The sequence below is a fragment of the Pleurodeles waltl genome, chromosome 5 (assembly GCF_031143425.1).
Source record: "Pleurodeles waltl isolate 20211129_DDA chromosome 5, aPleWal1.hap1.20221129, whole genome shotgun sequence".
NCBI lineage: Eukaryota > Metazoa > Chordata > Amphibia > Caudata > Salamandridae > Pleurodeles > Pleurodeles waltl.
In genome coordinates, this window is record NC_090444.1 from 45,456,950 (window position 1) to 45,472,533 (window position 15,584).

The 15,584-nt window shown below is 46.1% G+C and overlaps 1 protein-coding gene across 4 annotated transcripts in view; it reads left to right on the forward strand.

The window, feature by feature from the left end:
- LOC138295318 (ribonuclease inhibitor-like) overlaps nucleotides 1-15,584 on the forward strand; it is a 171,041-nt gene that overhangs the window by 26,546 nt on the left and 128,911 nt on the right. For all 4 annotated transcript variants that reach the window (XR_011203570.1, XM_069233537.1, XM_069233538.1 and 1 more), the window contains one exon: nucleotides 13,670-13,840. Coding sequence is in view for 3 of the 4 variants with exons in the window: in XM_069233537.1 (XP_069089638.1) it covers nucleotides 13,670-13,840 (171 nt within the window). In the remaining variant the exon portion in view is untranslated. The remainder of the gene's footprint in view (nucleotides 1-13,669; nucleotides 13,841-15,584) is intronic.

The following is a 15,584-nucleotide window of genomic DNA, read 5'->3' on the forward strand; positions in this document are numbered from 1 at the left end:
ATTAAATGTCAAAGACTTAGAATTTTGTATGTGGTCTGAATTATATTTTGCATTTACAAAGAGCTAATTATATTTGATTTATAATTTTTCCACATTTCCCTCTGTTATGCGAATTCTAAATTGTGCATCCCCCCTGTAATGATATGTGAGTTTTGACTGCTGACTCCACGTTGCACTTAGCCTAGCACTACACCATCAGATTAATGCCCACCAGCTTCATTTTTCCTATTGACTTTTTTTTTTACCATTAGCCACAGCTACATTAAAAGCTGCAAGTAGTTTTCCACGTTGTACTGTGCTCATGTTTTTATTCTTTGTGGTTTTTTCCACGAAGGGCTTAGGCTGATAAGAATGTACTCAGATGGCAGGGAACAGACTTGTTTTGAATTGGCACATTGGGATGTTCCAGATGAGGTATGGCTGTGTAACCCTCGGTCTTAGGGTATCGTATAATATATGAAAGTTCTGCCTGTGTAAACAAGCCTGGCTGTCCTGGCGGAAACTCGCTGCCCAGGTAGCGTTCCTGAGTGTCGATTTGAGCGCTGCTGGAGTGAGAGTGAAAATTACAGAATAATCTAATTGCAGATGATTAATGGCATATAGAAAATTCCTACTTATGGTATATTTTGCTCTATGGCCTGCTAATATTTCTTTCTTTAGCAGTGACCGCAAGGAGTCATTGATGCACGTCATCAAATTAACCGTCCAGCGAATTACTGCAGCCAGACCTTGAAAAAAGGAACTGTGCAAGTCTTAATATTATTGCAGAGAGGGCAGAATTTACAGATAATATATTCCTCAAGACACGTGCCTAGAGTTTATTGAGCAAGACCCATTTGGAAACCGCAATATGCTCTAAGCCATACAGTGGAGATGGGGGGATCTTTATCCGGTAAACCTCTAGGAAATGTTTATAGTGCCTTCTGCCCATTGCCCTATATAGGGTATTCAGACCATTAGCCTGGGATTGAGCCTTACTTTGGTTGTGCTCGATATGCTGTCTATCTTTGAGGTTCCCACTGATTATTTTACCCAAAAAGGCGTATGAGGTTACTTTTTCGATGTATTGGGCTCCCAAGGTTCATTGAAAATTACTGTGCTTATGTCTTTTGTTCCTGTGAAAGCACATAATTTTGCTTTTAATCAATTTATCATTAAAAAATGTGCTTCATTATATTGTTTGAGGGCTTGAAGGCGATAATAAAGCCCCTTTGGGGTGTGATCTAGTATGATTATGTCATCTGCGTAAAGCAGACAGCATAACGGTCTACCACCTAGCTTAGGGGTGAAACCCTCACACTGAATTAAATGAACAGGTAAGTCTGAAAGATACATAGAAAATAGCAAATGGGCACACCCTTGTTTTAGGCCATTATTTGTTGGAATGGCATGCGATAGACCTCGCTCCCCCCTAACAATACCCTGCACCACAAGGTCGAGAAGGATACCAGGTATGCCTAATCTTAGGAGCTTCTTGCACAAAAGGACTCAATCTACTTTGTCAAATGTTGTGGAGAAGTCTATAAAGGCTGCATAGATCACTTCCCCTCTCAGAGAAACATATTTCTCATTAATGATTTGCAGTGCTGAGATATTGTATATTGTCCCATGATTTCTCCTGGAACCTGTCTGTTCCAAGGGGATAATTTTGTTCCTTTCTGCCCAATCATTAATGTGCGAGAATACAAATTTGGCAAACATTTTTCCAACTGCATCCAAGAGTGCAAAATGGCGGTAATTCCCAGGACTACATCAATCCTCTTTTTTAAACAGGGGGACATTGATGCTACCCTTCCAGGATTGGGGGACGTTCTTAACTTCGAGGCAATATTGATACCCTGGGAAAAAAATCCTGCACCAGCACGATATGTTGTGTTTTATTAACTGTATAGGTATTTAATCTGGGCCCATTGCGGCAGAACTGCGCATTCCTCTTATAACAGCCTCAATTTCTTTTAGAGTAGGATGTGAATATGAGGAATTAATTCTGGTTTGAGAAAATTCCATGGTGGTCCTGTTAGAGGCATAAAGGTCAGATAGAAAGGCCGACTATCTTGATGCATTGATGGACGTTGGGAGGGGCCTGGTTCTCGTACCACATCCCTTTGCAGTCAATGACCAAAACCGCCTGGTATGGCTGGAAGAGACTGCTTCTCTTAGTGCGACCCAGAATCTATCTGTAGCTTCCTTTTTTCTTAACCTTCCCTTCCTTCTTTTTTAAATATCTAGCTGGGATTGCCTTGAGGATGTATGGTCCCTATAGTGTTTACGAATAGGAGTATTAATTTCTCTATTCAATAAAAGTAAGGGGTGGGGTTTTACTATGCAGTTTCTCAGGGGCTTCTGGCAGGGAATCAAAATAATCTGCTGCATAAAAACAGTAAAATACTCCATTACTTTTCCTACCCAGCTACCATGATCATTCAGGGTACTTTCTAGAATATTTTTAAGCCCTTTAAAACTACTGGGGGACCAATGTGTTCTTCCCGTTTTGACATTAAGCTGGGGGTGCTGCCCTACTGAGCTCCATGGATTGCCGGATTGCGCCTTCAAGTCAAGAGAAACGATCAGAATGCTATGGTCACTGAGAGCAGTCTGGAATACTACTATATCCTTTAACAAGGAAAAGGACTGGTAGCTCGATACCACATAATCCAGGATTGCATCGCCCCGGGGGATTTGTGTGTGAAGTGGGCTGGGGAATCAGATGGGAGTCTACCGTTAGCAACAATACAATCATTTTCCTTCAGTTACTCGAGAAAGAGCTTCCCACGCTTATCGGGTCTTATTTTATGCGGGAAAATACAAGGTGGTAGTCCAAATGCTTCCTCCTTTTCCTCGTCCCAAAAGTATGAAAGCTCTGAGTTAGAAATTTTACAGTTTAGGTCTCCAACCATATTAATAATAATTCCTGGCTCCCTATCGTAAATCTCCTTGATGAAGTGAAATATTTTAACTAAAAGGTTGGTAAAAGGGACGCCAGGAGGGACAGAAGAATTTATCAATACAGGTTTTGGGGTCTCTAAAGCATTCATGCTGCCAGTGCAGCCTATTGGACAGCAAATATGTAATCCCTCGCTTAACGTGACCCCTCTTTGAAGGGGTGGCCTTGCTGCAGAGAGAATAGTAGTTTTTAAACTGTAACTCACCAGTGGACCAGGTTTCTTGGAGGCAAATTATATCAGGTTTTAAGGAATCCAGAAAATCAATTTTTTTCCCTTTAGACTTTACGCCTGCCACATTCGAAGATATAAGGGTAAGCTCATTGCTACTTTGTTGGGACTGTGATCCGGGAAGTTTTGGCAGAGCTACTTAACACTGTCGTAACCAGTCCCAACAATGGGAATGAATGCATGAATTGGGAGGTGGACAATCTGGGAAATCGCTAAGTAGTACTTCTCGGCCATGGACCCCCAAGTGGATTTTTAAGTCCTGATAAGTATGGAAATTAGTGTGGGGGTTAACTAAAGTGGTAGCTGGGGTGGTAGATTTCCATACTCCATCAGAAAACTGGGGAGCCCACTTAGTTAGCCTTAAACCTGTGTCACTCAAGGCAGGTACTACATCAATACCTTTACATTGTAGAGACTCTAAGCTACTTAAGAATTTATTAACAATCAATTTGGAAGAAAAGGATACTCGAGACAAGGGGCGAAAACCAGAGGCCTTTAAAGAGACCAGGTGTATATCCCTACTTTCAATCAGTCTTAGTGATTCGATATCTGAAAAGCATCATAACAGTTGAGATCTATTTAAAAAAAGATCGTTATCAAATAAAAGCATAAAGTCTAAAGTCAGAGTGTCCTCGGGGTAGCGCCCCGTCCCCTTTTAGGGGGTTTTGGCTGGGCTTGAGCGGGATTGATCCCTGATATTACTCCAAGGGATTGTGCTAAGGAGTTTAAACATGGCCTAATCGGTTGAGATATGGTCGGATCATAGGCCATAATTGCGTTGTTCATATCAGGGTTGCCGATGGATCGATGAGTTGCACCCATTGGTTGGGAGGTGGAGGGTGTGGGGAGTAGATGTGAGACTAGGACCTCCTGGGTTGAAGGATCTTGCGAGCCTGATTGATCATCTGAGAATCGTATCTTTCTCTGACTTTCTTTTGGAAATTTCCAGATTGTTTTTTTTTTTACCTTTTGACTTTTTTCCTTTTGGGTGTCGGAGCTTGTTCTAAAGTATCATAAGCACTGGTTGTGATGTTTGCCTTCGATTGAAATTTGAAAATCGGAAACATGGCTCTCTTGGAGTATTGAGAGACCGGATCCGGGCCTTTTTCTGTTGAAAAGTCACTCAATATAAATCTAATAAAGATGACTGGAGCGGGATTCGTAGGAAAAGCTCTGACCTGTGGTGCGCCAGCCTGAGAGGAAAAGTCAGTACTTTATTTGCAGAAGTATGCCGTTGTGCTAAGTAGTCGCCGCAATGTAACATAAATAATCCAGGATTAACTCCATTGCCAGCTGTCATTTCTTTTAATATGGCTGTTACCGAATTAAAAATACACTCCGATCCTCCAACCAATTTTTCTAGAAGATTCAAAATGGAAGATAAGAGGCGCTCTAAGCTGAAGAGCAAATAAGAGACCAACACATTTTGGTCAGAGTTACTACTTAGAGGATTAATGTTATTACTCAGGTTGAGTGTCGCTGAAAGATGAGAACATATTGAAGAATGATTGGAGGGAGTGCTACTTAAAAAAGCTGCAAACCGTGGATGAAGGAGGAGGGAAGATCGGAGGAGATTTTTCTTCCTGGCGGGACCCATATCTTTGAAGGAGTTCTAAGTCAAGGTCAAGGAAGGTAAAATCCAAGTAAAGATTTTCCGGGCCAGCACATGGAGAAGGGCCATCATTACCAGGTTCAAGAGACAAAGTATCCTTTACAAGGGCCAAGCTGGCGCAATCATGAATTAATTGAGGGACTGCAATTGACGAAGGCGGAAAGGCTTTACCAGAAGATGGAGTTCCAAGAATAAAAGAAGTGTAAGACCTGACTGGGTATCAATTTGGGTCTGTCAAAACGTGGGGGAGGACTGAATCCTTGGGACAAGGACCAGAAGGTACAGTTTCTTCTGAAGGAAGAATGACCTTGCGGTCTGGAGATCCAGGTTTTGGGGAGTTAAGTGGGGCCTTCTCTTTGTCCCATAAAGAGAAAATGTGATTTCTGCATTTTAGACCTGAAGAGACTGCAGCATTATTGCGTGAGGGATTGGATTTTGTTTTGGAACAGGATCTCCTCCGAAGTAGTCAGACGATCTCAACTTTTTAGCAGTCATTGTGACCTGCATTGCTATGTTGGATATTTCACTTGTTTTGTGGTGAAACAAGTTCTGATGAAGAATGAAAACTTCTGAAGTTGGATAGAGCAAAAAGGATGACCCACAGCTAATCGCACTTGCAGCTTGCGGCGAGCCGGCATTGTCCTGCGTTGACCTGCTGGAGTCGCTGACGCTTCCCTGCGGCCTTCGGGCTGGTGGATCACGTGATAGATCCTGCTCACGGCCGCCGCACACTGCTCCTCAGTTCCTAGTAAGGGGCAATTACTTTCTTCCTACTGCGGCTTCCATGCTTCCGTGCTGGTCATCTCCGATCCCTGCAACTCGATTCCTGCAACTCGATTCCCGGACCACAGCTAAATGTTTCTGCTTGGGACTACTGCCCACAAGGATGAGGAAAGTCGCCCCCGATCGGGAACTGCAAATTCGCCACGTTATCTCAATTGCGGCCACCACCCGTTACTCCTTGGCCCCTTGGCGTAGCATAAAAGCATCGCTACTGAGGGCCAGTGGACAGCCAGTGCAGGAGGAAGCTGAAAAATCAGCCGAGCTTGTGGTCCGTCTCAGTGGGGGCTCCGATTTCTATTTCCGTCATGCATGCCCTGGCCTCATCACAGCCTGCAGGCGCCGTCCATAAGGGTCACTGCGCTCCCTGCATGCGGCCCTCGGCAACTCCGGCGGCAGCTCCGGTGACTCGCACTCAGTGCATCTGGGTCGCTAGAGCTCGTGGGGAAGGCTCGAGGGGGAGGGGATCTCCTTTTAGGAACCTTGCCTAGTGAAATAATAAATGTCTTCTTTGGACTAAGAAGCGCATTCCAGAGATTTTTGTCAGTTCATGAGTGTTTCAGCTTGGTCATTAGTGAAGCAAAACACCCTCTTCTGTAACTCACTTTTAGTTCCTTAAAAGCAAAGGCAAAGTTAGTGCTGGAGGAACCACATTTTATTTATGATTTTATTTGGTATGTCCCCTAGAGTAAAGGGCACATATTACCTCATATATGTACTTCAAATGTGGCTTCAGCCACATCATATAATGTAGCCTTAAATTGTCTTAGGTCTTATCTCTGCCAAATCAATTCTCAAATTTGACTATATTACTCAATCTGTTCTTCATTCCTCGCTTCTCTCTTTGCAGAGGTATGAACTCCAGATGTTCTTACCCAATGTTTCCATTGTTAACTTTACAGTCCACATTGTTTCTGCACCTGCACCCCTGCACTTCTAGTGTGGTCAGTCCTTGCCCCAGGTTCTGGCTCTATATCCACAAATGAATGCCACAGCAAAGAGTGAATGTTCCGGTGAATACATCCCTCAGCCCTCCTTCATGAAATACACCAACCTGGGCTTTGATGCTGGTGCTGCTAATACCTGCATCCAAACAAGCAGCACTATCAGGTGCTCACTGAGCAACTAGAGACATAGGCTCCTTACTGCCATCAGGAATGAGGTCATGCAATCTCTGGTGTTTGCTGCAACTCTTCCATCAAGGCCAGGTGAAGACAATGAGCCCCTGGTGTTTTAGCAGGCTCACATCAGGGCTATCTCACAATCTCACACAGCAACCTCAAGGTCTTTACGCAATCAGTATTGAGCTTTCAAAAACAATCCAGTTCTTTTCTCTCGGAACCTCTCAGCCCAGATTGTTTTGGCTTGGCTTATCACCTGAAGGGCAAAGCTTCTTCCGTGAACAGGAATAAAGAGACCAAACATCTTAAGTCATGCGGGAAGAAGATGTGGTAATCCTGCAGGGTCCACTGGTGAGAAGCAAACACTCATGCCATCATATCTCCTTGGCAGTGCACAAGAGTCCACACTTGCCAACCTTGGCAATGAGGCAGCTGAGCAGAAAATGCTGGTGTCTCCGGAAGGCATCAACACCATAGCCAGTCACATGAACACCGATCTGTCAATGTGCCAACTGGTATGACTGAAGACTTCGGACCTCAAGCCAGAGGTCCGGATTAAACACCTTGACTTTTTGCTTGGAGGGAGGAGCCTACAGTACAAGAGAAAAATGTACATAGCCAAATCACTGTTGGATGTTCCTGTTTTTTTTTGTGTTTCAAGGACACAGCTCCTTTGACTCCAAGTCTTCGGCAGGCATCTTTTCATCCTCTGCTGTTGATGTGTAGTCTAAGGGATGTCAATTCTTGGGCAGACCAAGTACATCCTTTGGATTTCAAGAGAGGCTAAGAAGTCCCAGGGAGTTCCTTTGTACTTCACTACCCTCTGTGGCACTCTCCTGAGATATCCGCTCTATGGCAGTGTGAGGAAGACTTTTAATCTTCTGTCATCTCTGGACCCAGAGTGTTGCAAATGATTGCTCTTCAGACCATTCACATGATGGAGAGACTTTTTTGCCAGATCACCTTCAAAAAAGGGTGCCTGCAGGGATCCCCTTGGAAAAATAAATGTGTGCCATAAAACCAGCACCACCTCATTTTACAGCACATGGTATGTCCCGCCCCTGAAATTTTCCTGTAACTCTCAAGAAGAGTATTTCCTTTTTGGTTCAGTTTGATGCCTCTAATCCCAGGGTTCCCACCAAACTGCATATCTAGGTCTCCCTAGGTCCACCAATGAAGTACTTCAGAGACAAAAAACCTTAGTTGCCTCCCTTTTCCCCCACCATGTGTTGTTGAGAAGGTACCCTCTCAAACCTTTTACCAAAGTTCTGACCGGCTGCAGCACTTGTATAACTTTGGGATACAGTTGCTACACCTGGATGGGACAGCATGCAATCTGGGACTTCCATTCTTGAGAATCACTCGTCTCTGATTAGACTCAAACTGAGCACTTTCCTTCACCCAGGGAAGTCTAGTTTGTCTAATGGGTTGAAATTCTTGAAAGGCCATCTACGTTCCTGTAGTAAGTTCCCTTATATGAATTTTGCAGAGGCCTCAATTCCAGAACCCCAAGTGCTTAAGCCTCGTCCTCTTACTCGTCTCAGCTGAAAGCAACATTGTAGGAAGGTAGCCTCTTTCTAGCCTTGTTACCTCCACTTTTGGCCTGTTTGTGAGTATATGTCAGGGTGTTTTAACTGTCTCACTGGGATCCTGCTAGCCAGGGCACCAGTGCTCATAGTTTGTGGCCTGAATGTGTTCCCTGTGTGGTGCCTAACTGTGTCACTGAGGCTCTGCTAACCAGAACCTTGGTGCTTATGCTCTCCCTGCATTTAAAATTGTCACTGCAAGCTAGTGACCATTTTCACCAATTCCAATTGGCACACTGGAACACCCTTATAATTCCCTAGTATATGGTACCTAGGTACCCAGGGTATTGGGTTCCACGAGATCCCTATGGGGTGCAGATTTCTTTTGCCACCCATAGGAAGCTCAGACAATTCTTACACAGGACTGCCACTGCAGCCTGAGTGAAATAACGTCCACGATATTTCACAGCCATTTTCCACTGCACTTAAGTAACTTATAAGTTACCTATATGTCTAACTCTCACTTAGTGAAGGATAGGTGTAAAGTTACTAAGTGGAAGGGCACCCTGGCACTAGCCAAGGTGCCCCCACATTTTTCAGGGCAATTTCCCCGAACTTTGTGAGTGCGGGGACACCATTACACGCGTGCACTACATATAGGTCAATACCTATATGTAGCTTCACAAAGGTAACTCCGAATATGGCTATATAACATGTCTAACATCGTGGAATTGTTCCCCCATGCCAAATCTGGTATTGGGGTGCCAATCCCATGCATACCCGGGGCTCCAGCATGGACCCCAGGTACTGCCTAACCAGCTCTCTGGGGTTTTCACTGCAGCTACTGCTGCTGCCAACCCACAGACAGGCTTCTGCCCTCCTGGGGTCTAGGCAGCCCAGTCCCAGGAAGGCAGAACAAAGATTTTCCTCTTAGAGAGGGTGTTACACCCTCTCCCTTTGGAAATAGGTGTGAAGGGCTGAGGAGGAGTAGCCTCCCCCAGCCTATGGAAATGCTTTGAAGGGCACAGATGGTGCCCTCCTTGAATAAGCCAGTCTACACCGGTTCAGGGATCCCCCAGCCCCTGCTCTGGTGCGAAACTGGACTAAGGAAAGGGGAGTGACCACTCCCCTGTCCATCACCACCCCAGGGGTGGTGCCCAGAGCTCCTCCAGTGTGTCCCAGACCTCTGCCATCTTGAATGCAGAGGTGTGAGGGCACAATGGAGCTCTCTGATTGGCCAGTGCCAGCAGGTGACGTCAGAGACCCCTTCTGATAGGTGCTTACCTCTCTAGGTAGCCAATCCTCCTCTGAGGGCTATTTAGGGTCTCTCCTGTGGGCTTCTCTTCAGATAACGACCTGCAAGAATTCACCAGGATTCCTCTGCATCTCCCTCTTCGACTTCTGCCAAGGATCGACTGCTGACTGCTCCAGGACGCCTGCAAAACTGCAACAAAGTAGCAAGAAGACTACCAGCGACATTGTAGCGCCTAATCCTGCCGGCTTTCTCGACTGTTTCCTGGTGGTGCATGCTCTGAGGGCCATCTGCCTTCACCCTGCACTGGAAGCCAAGAAGAAATCTCCCATGGGTTGATGGAGTCTTCCCCCTGCTACCGCAGGCACCAAACTTCTGTTTCACCGGTCCTCTGGGTCCCCTCTCATCTTGGCGAGCGTGGTCCCTGGGACACAGGAGCTGGATCCAAATTACCCCAACAGTCCAGTGGTCCTTCTGTCCAAATTTGGTGGAGGTAAGTCCTTGCCTCCCCACGCCAGACAGTAATCCTGTGTACTGCATGAACTGCAGCTGTTAGGGCTTCTGTGCACTCTTGCAAGGATTCCTTTGTGCACAGCACAGCACCCCAGCACTCCATCCTGCATTGCTCAACTCACTGAGTTGACCACCGGCTTCGTGGGACCCTCTTTTGTTGTGCTGAGACGACCGCCGTGCTCAGATTTCTTGAACGCCTGTTCAAGTGCTTCTGCGGGTGCTGCCTGCTTCTGCGTGGACTCTCTCTGTTGCTGAGCACCCCCTCTGTCTCCTCCTCCAAGGGGGACCTCCTGGTCCTTCCTGGGCCCGGGCAGCATCCATTAGCTTCAACCGCGACTCCTGCAGCTAGCAAGGCTTGTTTGAGGTCTTTCTGCATGGAAACAACTCTGCATCCTCCAGCACGCCATGGGACATCTTCTGACCAAAGGAGAAGTTCCTGGCACCATCCGTTGTTGCAGAATCTTCGGCTTCTTCCACCCGGAGGCAGCCCTTTTGCACCTTGATCCGGGGTTTAGTGGGCTCCTGCCCCCCCTGGACACTTGCGTGACTCTGGGACTTGGTCCCCTTCCTTTGCAGGTCCTCAGGTCCAGGAATCCATCTTCAGTGCTTTGCAGTCAGTTGTTGCCTTTGCAGAATCCTCTATCTCGACTTTACTGTCTTTCTGGGGTAGTAGGGTAACTTTACTCCTACTTTGCAGGGTCTTGGGGTGGGGTATCTTGGACACCCTTACTTTTTTCTTACACTCCAAGCAACCCTCTACACACTACACTAGACCTGGGGTCTCTTCGTGGTTTGCATTCCACTTTCAGAGTATATGGTTTGTGTTGCCCCTCAGCCTATTGCATTCTAATGTATTTTACAGTGTTTGCACTACTTTTCTATCTATTTACTTACCTGATTTTGGTTTGTGTGTATATTTTGTGTATTTTACTTACCTCCTAAGGGAGTATATCTTCTGAGATACATTTGGCATATTGTCACTAAAATAAAGTACCTTTATTTTTAGTAACTATGAGTATTGTGTTTCTTATGATATAGTGCTATATGATATAAGTGGTATAGTAGGAGCTTTGCATGTCTCCTAGTTCAGCCTAAGTTGCTCTGCTATAGCTACCTCAATCAGCCTAAGCTGCTAGAACACTACTAATCTACTAATAAGGGATAACTGGACCTGGCACAAGGTGTAAGTACCACTAGGTACCCACTATAAGCCAGGCCTGCCTCCTACAAACATAACACTAGTTTTCACACAGCATTTGGTTTAGTTCCTGATCAATGGACTAGGCCATAACGTAGACAAACCTCAGTTAATAGGAGTTATAGAGCACAGTCAAGAGACTTTGAAAGAATGCTGTGTCAGAACCCCGTTCAGAGGACCACAAGTCAAGCCCAAGAGTGAGGGTTGAAGCCTTTTACTCCAATGTCCCGGGGCCCGACCTGCTATGGATCCTAAGCAACAGGACCAAGTATGATTTCAACACTGACTTTCAGTGGTAGCATGGGTCAAGCAGTCCAAGGCTTCTCGGGGAGGGGGTAAGTTGATACAGGGGATGAACACAAGCTCACAACTCAAAATAGCCTCAGTAACAGCAAGAAATGATTGCCTTGTCAAATAGGACACAAGTAGTATTTTTATATGAAAACAGCATGAAATACAACATTAACAAAAAATAACACACCACTCTGAGTTCAGGGGTCTAGTGCTTAGTTGCACCCCCCTCAGTTTCACTTTCCTCTCAATAGTGGTAGTAGTTATTCTGCATTTACTATGGGTGACATTTAGATTATGCCCACCTGCAGTCTGTGTCTCAAGAATCTATCTCTGAATACACTAGAAAAGTCAAAAGCATTCCCCTGTGGCATATAGATTCCCCCGTGGCATTCCAGCTAAAAGCTCAGTCTTATTTGCACCAGCAAGGATTGTCCAACTGGGGTCGCTGAGAGCATCCCGCTTGCAATCACGGTGGCTGCAGTGGCTTCCTAGGGTCAGTTTTCTTTGAGCTTACCCTCAAAAGAGGTGTTGGGGAGGATTACCGGCGGTACCTGATTCTGATCTTCACTCAGGCAACAGCTTCATCGACACAGCAGCAGGTTTCTGTTCACGAAAGCCCCCATCTGGCATACGGGATCACCAACTGACATCGCTCGTGGACAGTGGCCTGATTGGCTACGCAATCACCACAGCATCCCCCTCTGGCATACTGTTTTGCTGACTAACACCGCATACACGTGACGGCCCGATAGGAATGGCATCTTAACAGCAGCTGCCTCTGGCATACTGTGTTGCCGACTCACACTTGCACACGGGCAATGACTCAATCAGTTCAGCAGATTTCATGGCTCATTTCCCAGCAGTCCTCCTACGGCACATGGGGGTTGCTGATTTAAACCTGCACATGTGCAGTGACCCGATAAGTACAGCAGCTGTCTCCTCACACCTCACTAAAGGGTTGCACGTGCCAGGATCCCCCAATGGACCTGACTCCCTCAGCTCTCATCTTCCTCACAGGGCTCACTGATATTGGCCAGCAGGCAACCACTGGTCCTCCAGATTCCAGGGGCAGGTGGTCTTGGCGTCCCTGTGTGATGTCCCCTCACCCAGCTGAAATACTGGCAGGCTTAGCCTCCAGCCCTGATCACAGGGAGAAGTCTGGTAGAGCTTCCCCACCTCATACACCCCATCTGGCTGCTTGGCAGATGACAAATTGTGGGGTGTTAACCTCCCTCCATATAGTCCATTTTCACACAACTCATATGATTTAGGCTGTAAGTCTTTGGAGTTTGTGTTGGGGGTCTGCTTTTTTTTAAGTGCCCTTCCTCCAGAAAGCAGTCTTTCACTGCAGGAGCTTCTCCAAATCTGATAGCTCTGCAGTTCATGTCATGAGAGTGACTTGAGGTTCACACCTGGATGTTAGCCACTGTGGTACATGTATCAAAAGGTTACCCAATAAGCTCTGCTCTACTCTTTATGATTCTTTTATCAGTCCCATCTCCTTCCTGAGATGTGTGCAAGCCCCCAGCCTCCTTGCCCCCCTCCCAGTCCAAAACGAACACGATCTGTGAGATAGGTTTATATAAAGGCATGCACACATGATCCGTGTTCACACCTGACAACAAAAATCAATACCAGACATCATTGAACTTGTAAGCACCCGGTGCAGAGGTACTCGTCCACCACCATGCGAGGGACTTTTTCATCCCAACAGCTGCCCTTTCAGAGTGTTTAAGGCAAGTGTATTTTTGAATGTTTTCAGCCTTTGCTTGGTCCTTATTAGAGAAATTAACATAGAGCTGTGGCTTGAATCATCATCTTCTCTTTTGCTCTGAAGAAGACCACAGTCAGGAAAGTACCACAACAAGCGTGATAGCATTCCACGGTCCTCTGATGGGACCAGCAATGTCACCTTTAAGTACCTTTAAGTCAGACTTTGTGCTCCACAGAATGAGGCCCTGGGCTATAGATTCTCTTTCTTCTGGCACCCTGTCCCTCTCAGGGGCACAGTACCTCGAGGACACTAATGTCAGCTCTCTGGCACCGCAGAATGCAACAATACAGAATTATTTCTCAACTTTTTTCATTTTTTTGGTCAGGTATGAAACCATGTGCAAATAAACCATGACCCCTGCATTTAAACACAAAATAGTGACGCTCTTACCTTAGCCTCCCTTTCATTTGTTGTTGTATTTTACAGGATCAAGTGCTGCTGCTTTACAGACTCAAGCTGTGCACACCTCTCATCTGTTCTTACTGTGAGCTGCAACCTGATGGAGCTGAACATTGGTGGAAACGATGTGGGGGATTCTGGAATGCAGCTGTTGTGTGAAGGACTGAAGCACCCTGACTGCAGACTGCAGTCATTATGGTAAGGGCCTGAATAAAAGTTATGTTATTTATTGGGTGCAATAAATTGCACTTATTTTGAGTATACGGGGAATAAGATGCGTTTTTTGGTGTTTCTCTGATTAAATTTCAGCAGCTCAGACCCACTTAAGTTCAACTAATTTTGGGCTATTTAAGTGTTCGATAATTATCGGATGAGTTAAATAAAACTAAGGGCCATATGTACGAACACATTTTCCCATAGACACAGAATGGGCAAAACTGTTTGGTACATCTGGCCCTTAATTCTTTAATTCTGTCCCGTGCGTAAACAGAGGTTTACATGCGGCACAGAATTTGTATTTATTTCATCTATAAAGAAAAATTATGCAAAACATTATTGATTTGTGCCAAACAACATATCATCACAGACTAGCTAACACAAAATAACTGCCCACACAGAACAGGTATTTTTCCTTCCCCAAGAAAGTTGACCCTGTGCCCTGGGTGGAATGCAGGTTATATCCTGATAACAGGGAAGTAAACCATTCAAATGGAGCCTTTCCCTCACCAATGTTCTGTAAGTAATTCTCGCTCATCAAAATGTAGTTTAGTAATTGCAGTTAATGGTGAGATTCATTCTAATGCATTCTAAAAGTAGAGGGAGCAAGACTCTTACAAAGGTTTACAGGAAAAGACAACATTTTGTCTCAGTGAAGGCATTGCCAATAGCGTGAAAAAACTCCTCGCAGTACAAGCTGGATTTCCAGGGCAAGGATGTCATCATCATTCATAGGGAGCCTATCGCCATCGAGCTCCAGCGGGACAAACATGCAGGCTGAAGCTGCAGAGGGCTCCATGAGGCTGGATATCTTTGCCAAAGGGTTTTGCTGAACAGGATTTGCACCTGCGGAGAAGACCGTAGCGGGAGCTACTGCAAATGATGCATGTTGGGCGGATTGGCTGACAGGCAGGTCCGAGTCTTCTATCGGTTTTAGTGGCACGTTTTAAGGAACCTTTTTCAAAGTCCAAAGTTATAGTGTTGGACAGGAGCAACACCTCTAACACCACTTCCAAGGGTCCAGGACCTGCAGGGCACCACTTGGTGTGGTTAGTACTCACTCCAGGAGGCCAGCCAGCTAGCCCTTGAAATCAGTTCTGGTGGTCTGGGGTTCAAGGACTTGGCTCACTTCTCCTTCAAGCAGCAGGACAGTCCTCTGGGGAATGAGGCAGGCCTCAAGCAGCACGGCAGTCTTCTGGGGGAACAAGCCAGTCCTTCTAAAGTCCTCCACGGTCCAGGAGTGTACTGAAGAGTTGTTCTGAGGGTCCAGTATTTATACCCGGTACCAGCCTTTGAAGTGGAAGAATTTCCTGCGCTACTCCCAGGATTAGTTTTGAAAAGTTCTTCCCTTCCACGCCAAGGCTCCAAGACGCCTGGGATGACAAAAGACTAGTGTCACGTCCTTTGTGTACTGGAGGCAAGCCCTATGAAGTGTAAGTGGGGCAGGGAATAACTCTGCCAACCATCTTGGCAGGATGGTTTAGCTTTTATTTCCTGCCTCCCACCTAGCCCCACCCAAAGCCTCCGAGCATCAATCCCTCCAACCAGAAACTACTTAATGGAGGCCTTAGTGCAGGGGCATCACTGGCACACCAAAGACAAGCCTGTCTGCGCCCGTCCGCGCCTGGACCACGCCCTTTGCCAGGAACCCTTATACAACTGCTCACAGACCCACTCAGACCCTGGTGCACCCACTCACAGCCCGAATCTCACCCTCATGCACGCA